The sequence below is a fragment of the Centruroides vittatus genome, unplaced genomic scaffold, assembly GCF_030686945.1.
Source record: "Centruroides vittatus isolate TY-2023 unplaced genomic scaffold, ASM3068694v2 scaffold_861, whole genome shotgun sequence".
NCBI classification, from domain to species: Eukaryota; Metazoa; Arthropoda; class Arachnida; order Scorpiones; family Buthidae; genus Centruroides; species Centruroides vittatus.
This window is the reverse complement of record NW_027122718.1, coordinates 2,664,826-2,686,668: the sequence shown is the minus strand read 5'-3', so window position 1 is coordinate 2,686,668 and position 21,843 is coordinate 2,664,826. Positions and strand designations below refer to the sequence as shown.

At 25.0% G+C, this 21,843-nt stretch overlaps 1 protein-coding gene across 1 annotated transcript in view; it reads right to left on the bottom strand.

Annotated features, from left to right (window-relative positions):
- The window catches only part of LOC136989972 (serine/threonine-protein kinase mTOR-like), a 136,275-nt gene that overhangs the window by 62,401 nt on the left and 52,031 nt on the right, over positions 1-21,843 (bottom strand). The window contains 7 exon segments of the mRNA XM_067288283.1: positions 2,171-2,311; positions 8,196-8,310; positions 13,625-13,737; positions 13,865-14,032; positions 16,564-16,650; positions 17,977-18,221; positions 19,264-19,394. Coding sequence (XP_067144384.1) covers positions 2,171-2,311; positions 8,196-8,310; positions 13,625-13,737; positions 13,865-14,032; positions 16,564-16,650; positions 17,977-18,221; positions 19,264-19,394 — 1,000 coding nt within the window.

Below are 21,843 nucleotides of genomic sequence, written 5' to 3'. Positions count from 1 at the left end.
GAAAAACAATTTTCATATTAAATATACAGTTAAAACAATTGGAGACAAATTTAAGATTTTAATTAATAATTAGATGAACCAAATAGTTTGATATAAGAGAATTATTTTTCAAATAAAATAAAAAAATATATGATAAAATAGAAAAAAATAAGTGCAAGAATTAGCATATCAAGAAGCTGAAATGGTTAATAATTAAATCAATTAAAAAAAAATAATAAATAAAGCAAGCCTTTAGACTAAAAAAGTTACACCAAGAAAAACTTACAATGAATTAGTGAAATACAAAAATAAAACAATTTCTTAATGACAGAATAGCACGTAAAAATCATTTCTAATACAAATCAACCAATGAGTTGCTCAACTTTCCCTGCAACATTTAAAATTTTGGTGGTGTCATCTGTTATCATATTTTATTTTAAAAACTTTTTACATTTTTAACTATTATAAAATGGCACAAAGCTTAATTTTGAGGGTATAGATGAGTTTTATAAAAAATTAATGCAACATAATTAATAAAATATTTTAGGAAATGCAAGTAGAGCAGTGACATATCTTTCAGTTTTGTATAGATCTAAATTTTTTACAAGTTATTTTATAAATTACAAAAAAACTCAGATAATTATATAACAAAAGATTCTGAAAGTGAAATAATAAGAGGTTCACTTTATAAATTTCAATGGCCTAACATATCAAAACCAACCTGATCCATGAAATTTAAGCTAATCCAGACTCAGACACATTCCACAGCAGTAGACTGATGCTCTTACCAAATCAGCTAATCCAAATATTTATTTGTTTATTCTGAAGTAATTATAAATATCTTAATTTTATTAAACTCACTGTAAACAACTTTTAAAGTCCAGTAATAAAAATCTTTTTTTTATAAAAAAAACTTTTGACAAACACTTTCAACCTTGACCAAGGTATGCCTCAGGTCTTTAAATTAACAAAATTCCAAATTGGAATGCACAGAACAAATTTTTCAAAATATTATTCTTAAAAATTGGAACAAAAATATAATACTATATAACGACAAAAATTAAACAGTGGTAAATATAAAATTTAACATACATATAAAAATTTAAGATATAACTTAACACCGATTAATAAAAATTAATTTATGTTGACCTTCCCCCATTTTTCGTAAAAGTACTGCCATGCATATGAGACTGTTTTTCTGTCCTTAAAATTAATTCATTTTTCAGTCAAGCCTTGTATATTTTCAAGACTTCTAGGCCCTAATATGATCTGTTTGAAACAATTGTCTTATTAACATGGCATTTTGGAGATCAGCTCACTTATCAGACTAAGTTTTTATTCCAATTTTTAAAAATAACATTTTGAAAAATTTGTTCTGCACATTCCAATTTGGAATTTTGTTAATTTAAAAACCTGTGGAAGACCTTGGTCAAGGTTGAAAACATTTGTTAAAAATTTTTTATTCAAAAAATTTTTGTTACAGGACTTTAGAAGGAAAAGATTTATATTAGAAAGTTCTAAAAATCTTTTTGTTGAATTCATGTTTCATATAAATAATTAAGTAAAAAACAATAGTTACTGTTTAATATTCAAAACTGCTGTAATATGACTGTAAATTTTTTCAATCATTAATGATTTGAACTATTTGCATTTATCAGAATAATAGTGCATATGTTGACAGACACAAACAGATATACTGTTCTCTGAGAACAATTGGACAAAGAAAATTTGACTGTGCTTGACTTAGATGTTTACTGAAAAATGATTAAGACACATCAATGTTGGTTCTACCTCCACACACAGCACACCTGCATATAGTAAAACAATAAAACTGCAGGGCTGACCAGATGGTCAGTAAAGTTAGTGGTGGATCAAACTTTCACAATTTTAATACACAACTTTAATTAATAGTTTTATAATTTCAAATATCATAAAATAATTTAAACTAAAGCACACTGAAAAATGTCAAATAATTTTTAATCATGCTATTTTAGAGTGATTGTAATCTAATTATAAAATAATTTTAATACTGGCAGTAACTGATGTTGCCCTCTTAAATCACATTTAGATCTATTTAAAAAACCAATCATTTTTCAGCATATCTCATCTTTAACTGATTATCAAGAAGCAAAAGTATCAATTTAGTTAATTAAATTTATCACTTTAATTTAATAATGCATAAAATAATTACCTTAATTATTCTACAAGTGAGCACGTCGTAACGTTGGTGAACAATTTTGTGTTTAGTTATTACTTTACAAACCATTGGGATAAAAATTTGATATTTTTTACCAAGTTGTAAAACCAAAGCACATAATGTATCCATACAAACCTGTAAAATAAAAAATGCACAACTGTATTAATTACATTTTCAAAATATAATTTCTTTACAAAATCTTTTGAACATCATTTTTTATTAAATATACAGTAAAATTAGATGTAAGACATTATACACATAGAATACAAAGATCAAAACATAAAAATTAAATAAATATCACAAAATGCTGTTATTGGTATTCTTCATTTTTTTTTTTTTTTTTATAAAAATCAATAATTTTGACAAAGAAATGCTTAGCTATAATTCCTTGACATGATCTTTGATTCTTATAAATCATTCATTTGTGATGGCTTATTTAGTGAATAGCAACATTAAAATAATATCAAAAAATACAATGAAATATGTGCATAAAAAAGTCATTCAATCAAAAAAAGAATAACATTTCCAAATATCTTAGATATATTTTAAAATTTAACAATAATTACTAACATAAAGCAAGTTGCTTATCAATTTTCAACATGATATAAGTGTACATGATGCATTTAAACTTTTCAATGAAAAATACAAATTATCAAATATAGATAATAAACAAATAATTATTATTTGAATGTAAAAGTTTGTTTCATTGAATTCAGAATGATACTATTGAGCAGCATTTATCAAAATATTATTTCATAATTAACAGAACAAATTATTCTTATCTAAATGTATAAAATAAATACTAACTATGCTTTATTTATAAAAACTATAAAAATCAAAATTGAAATAACAACAGTAAATTAAGAGATTGAAAATACATGCCAAACTACATTTACTTTTAAAATGCTCAAAGCTTACAATCGCAAAATCAGACAAACTGCATTTCCATTGACATGCAAAATTTTTATTATTATACGCACAAAGAAAGAAACAGACTTATTTATACCATATTTTTGCTGATTGTCTGGCATGTCAGTCTATCAGGAAGACTATGAAATTAGATATTTCCATATGATAAAAACTGGCATGCCAGTTTAAGCGAGGTTATACATCCCTCTCTAGAGAGCCCATTAAAAAAACAAACAAGTTTTTATTCTAAAACTGTGTAACTTTCAGCATTACATCAAAACTATGATCACATGTTTAAGTTCTTCATTTTGTCTTCTTAAATTCAGAAAGTGCTTTTTTATGTTTATTTTATTGTGATTTGATTCAGAAACAAAAAAATAAAAATATTAAATTTCAGAAACTCCTGTAAATTATCTCAACTTATACCTATTAACATCCACTTGTGAAATTTAAGAGGACGGTGTTATTTTTAAGGTCAGGGTAGATTGTCAGTGCAGCCTACACTGACTAACAACAACTTCTACTGCTAACATCAATAAACCTTGATTTTTTTTATTCTCCTGTAAACAATAACTTTCTTCCAGATTTTAAGTCAGTCAAATTAAAATGTTATGTTATTGTACTCAGAAGAATGTTTTATTTAACATGTAACAACTAGATTTGTTAGATCTGATTAATTTTATTTTTAGCAGCAGCTTAACCAGCATGCTGGTCTCCTGATTATGTGTGGCATGCCAGTCAATCTGCAAAACATGGCAAGAAAAATTTCAAAATTCTTAAAATTTCTTTATCAGTTGATCATCTATTAATACATATTTCATCTTAATAAATATTTATCTTTATACTTTTAAAAGTAAATAAAAATTCTATAAAATTTCTACTTCCAATTAAGGTAAAATAAAGAACAATATTAATATTGTTCTACATTTTTATTCCATATTATCATATAATGGTATAGAAATACTTTGGAGTCTTGGGAGAGGCACTCTCCTGTAGGGCATGCATTGCATTGTCAATCTCTGATGTTGCAGTGAAGTTTAAGAAAATTTAATATAAATACCGGAAATAATTAAATTTTTCCCTTGATTTATAATTGAAGTTTGTGCATTTGTTGTTCATTACAGATCTTGTTAACTGAAGTTAATCATTTACATTTTGTTTTGGGAATGTGGAAAATGAAACCCCACATAAATTTATAGTGTATGTGCACCTGTAATAATAAACTTTTGTAAAATAGAGAGAAAGAAATAAAATACAATACATCTGTTAATTAAAGAGATCTTTCTTAATGAAAAATGTCAAAAATATCCTCTGATAAATTTATTCACCATACAGAACTTTTCTGTTGGTAGTCATTCAAGTCAGTATTGATAAAATATGAAAATGTCTAGATTTGGACCTACAGGATTTTAGAGTAGGTCAGATCAAAAACAGACCCATTCATTCAATGCTCCAGAGTAAATTTCTTTTGGCTGTTAGCCCTTTAAAAACAAGATCAGAGACAGTTTTGGGGCTCTTTTTGATCAATTGCACTCATTTTTGGCTATATTAGCTCTGAAAATCAAGATCATTCTCAGACATGATTCTTTAGCTTTGCTTACTAGTGCAATATTGTAGTTCCTCTTCTTTTGTAATTATTGCAAATTATGAGTTTAATACTTTTTGTCATTGCAGCTTTGGTAGAATTTTAAATTTTTATATGTTAATTTTATCAGTTTTCTATGCTTATTTTGTGTAAATAAAGTAATTTAGTTTTGAAGTCGTGAATTAATTCACATCTCTGAATCATATTCTTCCTATGCTTTAGTCACTTATATCAGGCAGAACTGACCAGAAGGAGCCTGACAGTGTTTCCTTCCTTTGGATGTTCCTTGTGCCGTATACCCTCATGTCTTAAGAGTATGTTAACACAACAACATTAAAAGGGACATTAAACAGCCATCCTTACAATACCATTGTTTTACTCTTATCAATTTACAGATATTCAAATTATTCTTCTCTTTTAAAACAAATTACAGATATCATTCTGAACACATATTGCAAAAATTTTTGTTTATTAACTAGTTTTGTATATACACCTAATTCTGTTTTTACATGACAGATTGATTCCCAAAAATTTCATGTAAAAAAATACATTGTACAGTGAAACCTCCATTAATGAACACTCCCAAATATTGGAACCTCTACTTAACATACATTTTTACAATCCCCAGACCCTTCAAATAGGACATCTATTATATTCACCTCTAAATAGCAGACACTCTAAATAATGGATGCCATCATCCATAACCTATCTTAGTCCCGCCTTCGATATTCTGAAATAATTAATTATGTATGAAATATTTTAAAAGTAAAACAAAGAATAAATTCCAATACTATTTCAGAAAAAAAATTTTGATCGTAGGCACCAAATAAAGAATGGCTAAAAACAAAAATAAGACAGGAGGGCAGGTTGTAAAAAGCTGAACAACATTCATTATCTGTTACAGAAGACTAATCTCATTAAGTTGTCAATCACCAATTATCATCATACATATTAATGTTATTAAAATTCTGTCTTATTGTTGGACTTAAACTTATCATACTAAGAGAGATCATAAACTTTTCCGAAATTATTCATTCATTCAACAAGAATTGTAGTACAGTAGTAATGAAAAAGAAACAGTTTTAAGATTAAGAAAACAGCATTTATTTGATAAAAGTTCAAAGATCACGTTACAAAAGTGATTTTCTGACCACTTTAAAATGTAGGAAGATGTTTTGTTTTCTTGGATTTATGATCTTAACAGCTTTGTAATTTTTAATAAATCATTTATTGAGAAAAGCAAAAATGTTTGAAAGATTACACCTTCTCAATAACTACAATGTAGACAAATCACTATATCAATTTTTATTAGTCACTTAGATCATAAATGACATTATAAATGCAAAAATATCAAATACATTTCTTACCCCTTAAAGTGCAAATCGCTAGCAAATCGCTTTCATAACGTAATATTCAAACATCATTGCTTAAACCCTTCCGTTCATAATAACAGTTTCATTTTTCTTTTTCATTACTTTCGCTCAGGTCATTTTTGATGAATTAATAATTAATCAACGTTTACATTTTTTTGTAATTTTTATGTTCCATTCAATTAAAATATCCTATACAATCTATTTCCCCATTTAGATTTAAATTAAAATGTGATTTTTACAGCTGAAAAAATACATAATATACTGTATATATATTTTAATTATTTATTCTACATATGTTTTTTGGTATTTTCATATTCCAAATGCAAATTTGATGTTTTCGTAATCCATCATATTCTTCACTTTATAACAACCAGGTTAAAATACAATATGGCCTTTGGCATGTACCAATGAATAATGAACAAACTTGTTGATCCCGATGGTGTCTGCTATTCGTAGGTTATACTGTATGTATGGAAAATTAGAAGATTGTTATGGGCCTAAGAAATCAATGAAAATAATGTAATAATCATTATGAAAAATCTTGTTAAAATCTTTCTTTTTTTTTTTTTTTGTTTTATCAAATTTTATTTCATATACATTCATATAAATAAAAATGAATTATAGGAACATAAATTTCATTTTAAAAACAAAAAAATGTAAAGAATTTATGAACATAAAAATTGGGCAGAATATGTAATGTAAGTTATACGTAAGATTTTATTCACTGTCATTTTCTGACAATAAATGCATATGTTTGTGCATAATTGCAATATCACTGCTATCGCTAAAAATGCTTTGGTTATCATGATCTTCATCCACAGGTGAAGTTCTTTCCGTGAACTCCTGAACAATTTTAGCAGTAATGTCCTGTGGTGCTGATGTTACAGTGATGTTATGAACAAATTCAGTTATTAGTGGCTCAGTTTGTATTGTGGTTAAGCCTTTATAAGACGAAATTATCAATTCTCTATAAGATGATATTAACAATTTCAGGTCACAATGAAACTGTAAAACTCATTCCTCATTAGAATCATACTTGACAAAATGATTACCCAATTTCTTTAATTTACATCTTTTATATGCAAATTATTTGATTTTTTATAAAAAACATGTTTCATGAAAAATTATGTTAATTCATATAAAACCTTTTGTATATTTCATTAAAACAGCTCATGCAGAAAAATATTATTTTTGTATGTAAATTGTATTAAATCAAAATCATTTAAAGAAAGTTCATGTAAAAACATAATTAGATGTATTTTATTTCTAACTCTATAACATTTTTATAAAGAGACTTGTTAAAATATTCTTATAAATTTGTGATTTCTATTTGATATTATATATCTTTTAGTTTCATTATGTTTATATAAAACATTTCTGGAGAAAAACTTGCATGGAAATATTTGATTAAAATCATACTATAATTTCTAAATATATTTAAACAATGATTGTGATGACTGATTCTAGCTATTTTTTCAATATCATTTACTTTACATTATTTCTGAAGAAATTTAGATATTATACAATTGTTGTTATTGAAGGTTCGTACAAGTATATAACACAAAAAATTTAATTAATTAGAGATGATTTGATATTTAATAGAACTATCAATGTATTTTGTATTGTATATTTAATGATCTGAAATTATAAAAATTTCTTTCTATAATATTAATGATTTTTTTAAATTGTTGTAATCCTATATTCAATCAAATAATTTCTATTAATAATCTATAAATTAAAACTTTCCAATTAACATTATATGAGCCACTTACTTGCCAAACCGATTAACTCCACAAAACAAAAAGTATAAAAATTGATGATACAAATTATTTTTTAAAATTCCCTTTAAACTTTAAATTTAAATAAACATTGCAAAACGATTTTTATATATCATTATATTATAGCTATGCTTTAATATAATGATATATAAAATTACTTATGCAACAAATTTGAAAATAATAACGATTATATTAGGAATTTACAAATGGAGTTAGTCGATTTGGCCTGTGACAGGCTCATATGTCTATTATATGTACAGTACTGTACATGAACTATATTCACTATTGTTTATTTATTGTCTATTTTACTTACATACTTATCTCAATATAAGTTTTTATTCTAAAATTTATTTATTTCAATAAAAATATCTTACTGGTCTCAATTCTGGTGTATTATCCAGTGTCCTTACAAGTGGATGGATAATGCGAGAAGCATATTCTGTAAGATCTAATGTTTCAGAAAGATGATCAATTGTTTCTAATGCAAGTCTAAAATTATAAAAAAGTTATTTTCAAATTTATGAAACCACAAATAAAACATTTTCTATTAAAGTATTTCTAATCCATCAACAAACTACATACATATAAGTAATTTATAGATTGTTAAATATAAAATTATTCAAATTAATGTTAAATTATTTATCATACAAGAGGAGGTCGTGACAGTCATCACAGGCTTCAACAATATTGTTTGTATGGATAAGCCTTAGTATGAATCTTTTATTGAACAAAAAGAGAAAGTATGTATATCAAATGTTTAAAAGAAAAATCAGTTAAAAAGTTCCAAGTGAATTATAAGTATGCTTTGCAGAATCTTTCAGTGTAGACTTGGTGGCTCAACCTGACCATTATACCTGACTGATAATTGCTAGATGCTAGTTTGCATCTCTGTGATATACTTTTTCAAATCAATGCAATTTTTACATTAAATAATTGTAAATTTCATGGGTTTATATGTTATGTCTATTTATTTTCAATTAAAATTGTGCATTTTCTCTTTGAAAATTCATTTTCAAAATTGGAAATGTATGATTATTATAAATAACTTGCATTTTAAGCAATTAAATAAACTCAATAAATTATTAGTTATAAATAACTTCTAATATCAAATTGAATTATTGTGTGTGACAATAAATAATCATCTTTCAACATCACTTCTCTGCTTTCTTATTGTTTACATCATAAGTATTTTGCCTTTTCATAACAAATAAAACAAGCAGACAGTAAAAATAAATTAAAGTAATGAAGTAAGTATGGTAAAAATTAATTAATTATTCTAGTTTTAAAAACAAACTTTAAATTTATTTTAAACAGTTCCAAAAATAAATTTTCAAGGAATAGAAAATGCACATTTTTAATAGAAAATAAAAAAGAACAAAATGTTTAAAACCAGTCATTTACAATTTTTTTAATGTAAAAATTGCATTGATTCAAGAAAAAAACTATACTCACAGAGAAATGAATCTCACAATTACCAGTCAGGCTGCTGCAAAGCAATGGAATCATCATTGAAAGATTTTGCAAAGCATACTTGAAAGTTGCTTAGTATTTTTAACTTTAGTTTTCTTGAAAATGTTTGAGAAGTATACTTTCTCTCTTTGTTCAATAAAAAAAAATGTTTATCCACCCAAACAATATCATTGAAAACTGATGACCATGTTGTTACCTCCTCTTGTTAGTAATATGAATTGTTTTATATGTAACTACAAATATATTTCTAAAACATTATGATCTATTTATGATTTAATTTAAAACACAAATAATTTATGACTAAATAGTAATATTTTAAACTTTATAAAATCATTATATTCAAAAAATTTGTATAATTTTAAAAAATATTTTTACTTAAAAATTCTGAATATAATCAAAATCTCAATATTAAGATGACTCTACAATAAACAAAAATAACTGTGCATAACTGAAATCAATAATAATCATATAATATAATCCTTAACTATTTTAGCTCTTAATAATACTTTTTAAGAACTTTTGAAATATTTGTTATTCTAATATTAACTAGATTACAGAACTTACCAAAACTAATAGTTAAAATTCTGTATTATAATAATAATTCAACCATTTATATACATAATAAAGTAAAATTTGAGAATTAGAAATATATATATACTCTTTTAATGCTCAAATTCTATTTATTAGTAAATATTGATTACTCATTCTTAAACAAATTTATTGGGAATAATAGATGCAGGGTCAGGACAACTTAGAAATTATGAAACTGCTATGTTTTATTTACAAACACTTTATAATTAGTGATAGCAATTGTTATTGAAAAATACTTTGAGTTACAATTAAAATATTAGATATTAAAGCATAAAATTCAATCTTTACAATATCTATCTTGGTATTTTTTGAGGACATCAATGATTTTACAATTTATACTTTTCAAGTTCAGGTAAGCCTTCTTAGTTTCCAGAAGAAAAAAAAAAGTTAAAAAAAATTATAATTTCAAATTATTACCGTATTTTACGGACTATAAGACGCACTTTTTTTCTTCGAAAACTTGCCTCAAATTCGGATGGTCTTATAGTCCGTAGCGTCTTATAGGTATTTTTTTTTTTAAATTTCTTAAAAATTAAGGTGCATCTTATAGTCCGTAAAATACGGTATATCTTATTCTGCTTCTTTCATTCTGAAGAAGATGATCATTATGAGCAAATTTGTAGTTAACAAAGGAAGAAAACAAATTTATAATCTCCCCACATATAAAAATGATGATGTGGAAATAACAAAGATAAGTCCTCTTGATCAGAAATTGAACAATAGTTTGAAGAATGTTTTTGTAAAAGCTCAGAGTTATCTAAACAGGATGAATAAAAAATCTCTACAGGCACCATGGTCAAATTACCCAACACCTCAAAAATGCAGTAAATCTAGAAGAGAATGATAAAAAAAGAAGGTCAACAGGAAGAGACATGAGGATAAGTCGGTCTAGGCTGATGAGAAAGGAGAGAGGGAGATCCATTTATGAACAAAATAGAATATTGTTAATTAGAAGTAATAATTAGCACTATATTATATATGTGTGTGTTAACCATACAGTAATCATATGTTCATCTTAGTTCTTATTATTTTTCATAAAAATGAATTTTTAAAAAATGTATTGTATTACACTTTTTAAATACTTAAGCTTTTTATCAATATTTATTTGCAATGTTAAATGCAGGGTTCCTACTCAAATTTTTGTTTTAAATTCCCTGACTTTCCCTGATTTTCCCTGACCAACTTTGTCCAAATTCCCTGACCCTCACATTTCTTACAGTGTGGAATATCAACATAATAAAACAGCATTTTATTTACTGCAAACATCGAGTATATCTATCCCTCTTTTTGCCTAGTTGTACGTTTCAAAGACTGCCACATTAAAAAAATACAGTATGCATACATCCTGTAGAAAAATGTATGATAGAATCCACAACTTTAATGTAATGAAAAAATAAGCAATTTACAAATGAAACATGAGCTTTTTATTTATCATCATTTATCAATATTATTTGTATGTAAATCTAGTAAATACAAGATAGCATAAAATCAACAAACAGTATTCTTTGATATACAAATAGTACTGTACTGTACTTAAAAATTGTCTTTTCAAACAATGGAAAATTCAACTCCAATCCAAATGATCGATCTTGAGAGCTGCACTGTCTTGACTATTTCTCAAGTTTCTATAAAAAAATTTTTACTCATTCCTTTTTTTCATCTAATAATTTAATTTTTTTTACGTTTTTCTATTTTAGTGAGACTTGTATTCCTATGACGTCATAGTATTACGAAAATTAGGATTCTTAAAATGTATAGAATTTAAATAAAATAAAATAAATACACTCAAACCTGTTTTTGTGCGGTGGATAGGGACCACATAAAAGAAAACGCATAAAAAAAAAAAAAAAATCGCAGGAAACTTCACGAGTAGCTATAAAAAATAGTTTTCGCAACACAAAAAGTATTTTTTTTATGCGATGAATAGGGACCACATAAAAAAGCCTCACGTGGAAAATAACTCAAAATCGTACGAAATAACTAGGAATTGCTTTTTTAACTCCTTGGGCCTTTTTCTGCAATCCCTAATGGGGTAAAAATCCTCTAAGAAGTTTATTTTTTATATCAATTGTTTCCACTTAAATACGAATCTAACATTTAAAAAATTTGCCAGGAAATAATTCCCACGAAATAAACACCCTCCCAAAAAGTGGTTTTACAGAAAAACTATATAAAAAGTTAAAAGTATGTTAAAAATACTTTTATTTGATAAATATAGCTGCAGGAAGTGTTATTCTTTCATTTAACAAGGCGTGAAATTTCACACCTGCAGTCTACATTTAACACAATATTTCTGATTTTTATGCTATTAAAATACGAGGGGACCGAAAAAAAGGTAAGAGAAAAAAATTTTACTTAATAAAAAATGAAAAAAACTTGATGTCATAGAAAACATCCAATAGAGTTTTAAAAAATTTTACAGAAGTCAATTATGTTCCAATTTGATTGAAATTTTCATATACCGCACAAAAACAGGTTTGAGTGTACAGAAATAAACATCAAACGAAATTACAATTATATGTTAATAAAATATAGAAGTTCGGAGCATAGAATCGTAACTACAAATCTTTTTCTTTTGCAACATAACTATAAAAATTGTTTTGTTGTTGTTTCGCACAAAAGATAATCAAATTTATTTTAATTTTTTAGTAATTTAATTAATTTTTTTAAAATTTACCAGCTTTTTAAATTTATAATTAATTATAAGCAAGTTAACATTGGTTAAACTATCGGATTACCTAGATGATTTTCAAAACGATAACTACAGTATATCTATTACAAGTATGATGCCTAAATTTGCCAAAATCAGTGGATATTTGTTACCCAACATCATTTCTGTTAAACTAATTATTAAACTATGTATCGAAGTTGCGGAAATTAACGGGAGAGGGGGAAAAATACGCTTGCAGTACAGTTCTTTTCAAGGAAAGTTGTAACAACAAATGTAAAAAACTACTAGTCGGCGCCAGCATTTTACTGTAAATGTCGGGTAGCTATTTATAATTTTTTATGTTGTATAGTAATGTTTTAAACGTGAAAAACAATTAAATCACGGATTTTTACTGATCTATTTAGCTATTTTGAAGTGAACAATCTAATAAATTACGATTTCAAGTTTTAAAAGTTTGTAAACTAATTTTTAATTAGTTATTTTTTATTCTAATTAACAAATTCATCTTATAATGCTGAATATTAAAATTAAAAATTAAACACTATTACATAATAGTAGTTTATCCTGTTATTAATCCACAAGTGTAAAATTATATGGCTTCGGAACGGTGAAAAGAGCCATTTCGGATTAAAAACGGATTCTGGTATATTTTCTTATTAAAGATTGCAGCATTACTTCTTGCCGCCTGCAGATGGCTACGCTTATTCAGCCATATTCAGCAAACGAAATCAACAAGGCAGTTAAGGAGACAAATTCCCTGACTTTTTGACAGTTTTTGACAAATTCCCTGACTTTCCATGACTTTTTCCGAAACTAATGAAAATCCCTGACTTTCTCTGATTTTCCCTGACTTTCCAGGTGCGTAGGAACCCTGTAAATGTCTTATAATAAAAGGATAGAAAAAACTGAAAACATTAATTTTTGTGAAACAACAAATGATGAATAAATATCTTAAAATAAAAAAAAAAATTACTTATTAATAAAAAGTTTTACTTAAACTAGGATAAAGTATATTAATAATTAAAAACATTACTGATAAATATATGTCTGATAAAAAAAATTACATCATACCTTTGAACAACAACTGGTGTATCATGAGAATCAAACAATTTAACAATAGGTGGTAATAACAAATGAAGATAATCACCTAAACTAGAACCAAATTTTTGAAGAGCAGTTAAAAGCTGTGAAAAAAAAATGCTGTTGTTATAGTAAATTTAAAATGCCATTTATAGTTTATATTGATACTGAAATTCTAACATATCAAAAAAGCAAAACAATATTTAATACACAAAGCAATATTCAAAATACCTTTGCAGTTACAGTTTTTTGTGGACTATTGTCATGCATAAAAACTCTCAAAATATGAGGAACAAGTTGAGGTAAATAAATTTTAAATTCAGCACCAAGAGCAACAACAATCTGTTCTACTAAAAGAATGATCGTATTTTGCATTGGATTATTTACAGTCCAGAATTCCTTAAAAAAGAAAGAAAAAATCAGTTTAATTATTTATTTAGTAAATAAAAATATAATAAAAGTTTTAATTATTAATTAATAAATTTTCTTTATAGTAATAATAATAGAAACAAGCAATTATTTATTGTGACATCATCACAATGCCAGGTTGCAATTTTTAATCATATTTTTAATTTATTTAATTTAAAACATATACTCTCCACTTCAAATTAGTAGTGGTTTGCTCCTGTACATCATACTTTCCCTTTAACAACATAGTTGTGCCGGTCATCTATCTAACAACTTTCAGGAAAACATTTTTGAACTGAAATATAATATGATTAAAAATTGCAACCTGGCATTGTGATAATGTCACAATAAATAATTGCGTGTTTCATTTTACATTTTTGTATTCTTTATTTTAAATTTATATGTTTAAGTTATGTGTTTTGAATGTTCTGTCATGAAATGTCCCATTTAAAAACTATTCACATACAGTATCACAACTGAAGATGACCTAGAGAATTTAGGTTGAAAACGTTTTTGATGATATAAATAAATATTTCTAGGCAAGCATAAAGTGGTTACAAAAATTTCTTAATTATGAAATCAATTTGTTCTTGTTAGAATTTAAAATAATTTTCTAGTAAATTTTTAAAATTTTATAATGTTACTTCTAAGTTAACAATACTTTTCAACTAATTTATCATAAAAAAATTTTTGTTTTAATTTATGTTCTATACTAATTACTCTATACTCTTAATGAAACAATTTTAAATTTATGTTCTACATTGTTTGTATTTATTGCAAGCTGAACAAAAAAATAATTTTTGGTTCCTTAAACTTAGCAGTTTGATCTTTTAAAAAATATATAATTTATGAATCTGAATGGCTATTGTTTCTTCTAAAATACAAAGGAATATATCCATATCAATAGTTTATATTATTGATTATTTACTGTGCATTAGAAAACTTTAAAACTTGTTATCATACAAAAGTCATTCAGTAGCATTTTGAGAGATCAAAGAAATTTTATGTTAAATAGCTTGTCTTCCTTTCAAAAACAGAAGTCAAATAATATTAAAACTTTACTATAAGCAACTAAGCTATTTGAAGATTAATAGTTAGTATGACAACAAATGTTAATATATTTTCAACTGGAAACTATAATATGAAAATATTAACTATATAAATAACATATAAACATATTGAAAATATTTATATAAACATATTGAAATATAAACTATAACATGAAAATATATCTTATAATCTCCAATATACCGTAGTCATGTTTGATTATGGTATTAATTATAGTAGTTAGATTAAAAAAAACACTAATGAATACAATATCAGATTTATACATCAAATTATATTAAAACAGAATAATGAATCAAGAAATAATAAAAATCTGTGGCAGAATAAATTCAATAATTTATTGCAAACATTCGGAATTTCAAGTAAAATATTTGACAACTTAGAAGCAGACTGGAAATATGGATATACATTAATGATGGAATCTGCTTTCTCTCAATCTATAATTAAGGATCAAAACCTAAAAGGTTTTGATCCTTAATTATAGCACAATCTTCTTTACCATCCATGGTATATAAATAGTTTAAATATTCCCTCAGTTTTGAATATTATAACTGCAAATACTAATATGAATATAAAAAGACTATTAATTCAAATTAGACTTAATAAATATTCATTGATAATTAATAATACCTATATGGACTTTACTAAAGACCAATGTTACTTGTGTAACTGTGAAAAATATTCATTGATCCATCTTTTAAAAGATTGCAATACATTTGCAAAATACCATCAAAAATATGATATCATGGAAATAATATGCATGAGTCAAAATCAAGATTATAGAGCTAAATTAAATAATCTAACAATAAATCAAATGTATAGAATAAATAACTTCTTTAATCAAATAACTACTGAGTTAAATAATTATAAAATTAATTGATATAAAATATTGTTAATCATATATCTAGCCAAACAAAACAAAATATTTAAATGTAAACAAAAATTTATATGAACTATTGTATATTTAATGTAATTTTATTTATTGTATTCAATAAAAATAATGTGAATTGGAATAATTGTTGACCAACTGTTGTAAATTTATAAATCATTCATGTAATAACCCCCTGTAACAAGGCTTGCCTTAGTACAAATAAAATATTTATAATAATAAATTATGGTAGTTATTTTACTCCTAAACTTTATTTCATTTTAGTTCTATTGAATTATGAAAAGACTAGAAATAATTAATTCAGTTCCTCATCTATTATTAAAAATTATTTATACAATCAAACGTTATTAATAATAAATATTACATATATTATAGTATAACATGAAACAACATAAATTGTAGAAATGTAAACAATCATCTGCATTAAAACATTTTATGCTAAATGATCTCAGCTGAAGTCTCATTTTTAATTTAAAATTAATGAAAATTAGTATTGTAGATATAGCTTAAAATCAGTATTATTAAATAAACTTATATTATATAAACTTAAAAAATTTTCTTTTCTTACTTTTATTAGATCAAACACATCATCCAAATAGTTTCTAATATGTTGTTTAACAATATATATTAAATGACCCAATTGCTGAAACAGAAACTGAAAGAAGATAAAATAATAATTATAACAGAATATTTTCTTTCTCAAAAAATTAAAATATAAAACATGAAATTAATATATTAAAATTTCCTTAGTTACTACTTGATAATGATAGTAACTGTTAATATATAGAGTGTCCCAACAGCAGTGCTGGATTTAATTATGGAATAAAATGCATCATTTATTGAACAACTGTGGATATTTTTATTTTAGTATAAAGTAACATTATAATCCATTTCAGTGCTAAGACACTTTTGTGTATGGAAAACAATGTCCATCGAATGTTCCTATGATTCTGGAGGCAAACACACTCCTTACACAAAATTGCTTATGATACAACTGCATGATTCAGGCTCAATTTCACCAATGACACGGTGAATCTGTCTTGAGGCCAGGAATTGTTTGGGGGTTGTGGCATTGATATGAGATTTGAAAACTCTCACAGGAAAAAAATTGCACGACTTCTGTGGCCAGCACTGCATGAGATGACAGCCTGAAAATCATTATTGTAAAAGTATGTCCCAAACACTGACAATCAGTGACATTTTCAAGGCCATCAGCCACACAAAACACCAATAACATGCAATTTACATCCAGCACTATTAATGGAACAGTATTTATAAATATATTAGCAACTATTGCCATTAAGTTTTTAATGTCATTAGTAATATAAAATCCTTTATGTAATTTTTTTTCCTAAAATAAAATGACTATTTTTAGAAGTAAAAGAAATACATCTCTTGTAAAATCTGTGCTTCTAAAAAAAGATACTTAATAAAATATTAACAAAAGTCACTTAATGTATTTAATAAAATTTAAGATTCATAAACAAACTGATTATAAAATTAAATCACTCAGTTTTTATTAACTACATCTTAAAAATTTTAAGAAAAGACTACTTATTCTGAATTTGAGTTCTGAATTATATCTATAATAGTAAATTGAACTAAATGTATTTACTATTTTTTTCTTTATAAGACATATTTTTTTGTACCTAAAATTTATCTGAAAATTACAATGCATCTAATACTGTGAAAGAATATTTCTCCTCCAAAAAATCAATATGAAAATATGATGCATCCATACAAACAATGAGCCTCATAAGGCAAAAAATACAAAATAAATATTGTAAATTTATCAAAATGTAAATGGTTTACTATTAGTACTTATAATTTTTGAACAAAATAAAAGAACTAATAATGTATAAAATCAAAAGTGAAATTCTCATATTATAAATGCATTAAAACCAATATTAAAAACAGTTGGTTAAATTTTTAAATATATTTATGTAACTAATTTCTACATACTTAATATTTTAAATTTTACCTCTCTAACTGTAGTGTCAGAAGTACGGATAACACTTATGAATGAAGGCATTACATGTTGAACATAAGGTACACAACGAATTCCTAAACTTTTAAAAATAAATGTTATTGCTTGAACAACCATAGTATGATGTTGTGAGAGTGATGGATCTCGAATTATTCGCATCAGAGTACCAATAGCAATTGCTGGATAAAATTCATCTAAGGATCCAGTCATATTTACTAACATTTCACTAGCATTCAATTCTAAAACATAAAAATAAATAAATAAATAAATAAATTCAATTTCAAGAATATTAATTAATTATTATTGAGTTTGCCAATAAAATAATAAATACATATTCAGGATATCAGGATAGTATATGAATTTTGCTTGGCCTAATAATTTTTTTATTTATAAAAATATTGGCATCCATTTATAAAAAAAAAATTAAAATTATTATAAATTAGATTCTTTGAAAATATGCTAAAATAAAAATTAAATTTATTTTTTTATATTATTTAATTAAACAATGTAAGATAAAATAATTTTAAAATAATACTATTAAGTCAAAAATTAAATACTGACTGACAATAAGAAACAAAGTTAAATAAATGCAAATAAAAAAATTATACTGTAGTTTAAAACAAATTAATCTGTTTATTTTTTAAAATTATTTAACAGTTCTTCAAATAAAATTTTAATAACTGATTTACAATTATTATATCACTATATAGAGGAGGAAAAAATTAACTTTTGCTTGTATAGAATATAACAGTAAATATTATATTTATCATAATCACAATTATAACTTTTCAATAATACAGTATTTATAAAAAACATTTTTACCTAAAACCTTAAATTTTTCTTATAATAATTTAGTGATATTAAGACGACAATACAATAATATAAATTAAATCAATCAATAAATTAATAATAAGTGAAGTGATTGCAATAATGAATCATATTACAGTGACTGTTTGCCATATTATATATATAATTAAAAAAAAATCAGTCTTTGAGATGTTTATAAATCAATACATTATAAAAAATTTAATTTTAATTATTATTTCTAATTTAAAATTAAGTTTTCTTTCTGTACTTAACTATAAGCTTATTTTTAACAATATGTCATATAATCACACAAAATTAAGATTCCAAAATAAAAACCGAAAAATTTTAATGCAATTTAATGCAAAAATTCTTAAATTGTTAAAATTTCTAAGCATAGATATAAAAAGTAAATTTAAATTTTAAAATTTTAATGTAAAAATAATAACTGTAAACTTTCAATATAATGCAGTTTACCTTGATTATCTTGGTTAGAATCACTCATACTAAGAACACCTCCAGATTCACCAGAATGATCTATAACTCCTAAATTTACTTTATGCTTATAAGGATCTAAGGCACCTAATAATCCTAATACACGATATAGCCTAAAAAATATTATTTTAAAATTTTAATTTAATGTGATATAATGCAAAAATTTTTAAACTTAAAATTTCTAAGCATAGTTTTAAAAAATAAATTTAAATGTACAAAAATTTTAAGTACACTTTTAATAAAATTTTAAAAATACAATGAAATTGCTATTTTCATAGAACCATATATTTTAATTGCAATGTATATCATAATCATATAATCAATTAAGGAGAAAAACTACTTTAATATAAAAAATATCACCAACAACAACAATAATATACAATTCTTCACAAATATGATAAAATCAGTAAATATTTATCATATTTTTATGATTCTTCCAAAATCAGCTTTACTCAATGATTTTCTACAAAGATATAATGTTGGATAAATGTTATCTAATAATTAGATATTGACATGGTAAGTTAGTCAATTAAAATATACAAAAATCAAGATTTTTCAATAGGAACATATGAAAATGCTATTCAAAGTTAATTTTAGAAATAAAATTTTTAAATTAGCTTTGGGTTCCATACATCTTTTATTTACATCCTATCGCTAAACTGTGTTTATTTGCAATGCAAGAAGTACAGTTAAGGTTAGTTTCCACATCAGTAGAAAATACTCCTGAAACAGAAAAGTGATGTCACTTAATGTTCAGAAGTTTCCTTTCACCAGAATCCAAACAGAAACCTGGAGTAAAAATACTTTGATTTTTCTGTTTCTGTTAGCATCTTTCATCATATTTTGACCAAAAGAAAAACAATAGTTATGACATAATAGTGATGTTTTATGTCTTATATTGAAGGAAAATGACAGACAATTTGAAAACAGACAGCAATGAAGAAAACAATTAAAACTGCTTTTATTAAAAGTCAGGAAATACTTTCTCCTTTGTAATAAAGCAGACTAATATAATGATATGAATTTTAAGATGGTGGTGGGGTAGTCAGCTATTGGATACTTAGTTCTACAACAATGGGTGTAATATAAAGAATACTAACATATTCAATTTAATTAATGGACCATCTTCAGGCATGAATAGTTAAAAGTGGATTCACTTTCAAACCTGATGATTAGATTAGATTCTTATTGTGTTATGATGGAAGAGCCTCATGTGCCATGCTGTGCCAACCATATAGTAAAACATCTAAAACACAAAAAGAAAATGGTGTCTGTACAGGAAGCCAGTAAGATAAAATATATAATGGCAGTGTACAAGGAATTAATATAATAAAATCAGAGAAGACTCTAAGATATTAAATTTCTCTTAAAATACTTAAGTCTGATAAAAACACAAAAAAGCATAAAGAATTAAAATCTTTGCCAATAAAGACTAAAAGATTAAGATTAAACTGATTAAAATATTGCAAACTTAATCTGGTAAAAATCTTACATGCAGTTAAAATATCGTTTAGACCACCCAAATATCCTTCTTGCCAATGCCTTTTTATGTATTGGCATGAAGGATATTTCGGTGGATCTTCACCCCTCATGAAATAATGATGCATGAGGCAACTGTGACCTATATGCAATCATGCCAGGATGACTTCCTCTCATCTATCCCTATGAAAGTTCAACCCACCTGAAGATGGCCTGTCATATAAGTCAAAAATATTAGCATTCTTTAAATCATACCTATTGTTTTAAAAGTGCATATTGTTAATACACTACATATAGTGTATGTGTGTTTCTATATTATATATACATATTTCAGATAACAGACTCAAGGATAACAGATTAATGTTTTGATAATCCACATAGTTTGTAATTAGCGAGGTCGAGGCCGAAGTTTTAAACGCGAAAACGTGTACATCAGACATTCAGTGCTGCTTTCCTGTAAGCCTAGAAGTTTGACAATGGCATTTGGAAAGTCAGTGGAACCATGCTCGACATTCCAAACGCCATTGTCAAATGTCTAGGCTTACAGGAAAGTGGCGCTGAACATCCGACGTACACATTTTCGCATTTAAAACTTTGGCCTCAACCTTGCTATTATAATTAACATTGATAAATTTGAAATCATGATTAAAAACTATTTGAAATTTTATTCATTAGTTTTTCCATAATAATTTTTTAAATGAGATAAGAAAATTGTTAATAATAAACTACAATTACATTCCTGATTCAGTCTTTCCATGAAAAATTTATCTATAATGTTATCCCCAAATGTAATTAAGTTGCTTACATCATAACAATATCTTATAATTTAAAATAAATATCAGTTTAAGCTCTCAATATATATTATCAAATACATAAAACTCAAAAAATTTATTTCCGATCATTTGCTAAAAATAAAATAATATGTTTTATATTAAATATATAACAGAATTTATGTTTGTTAATTATATAAAAGTACATGCAAAAATTTATAGTCATTATATTTTTTAATTATCTTGTTTAATTTATTTTCATAGCATAATCAATTTTGTATTGATTATGAGACTTGTTCCATATATTAGTTGA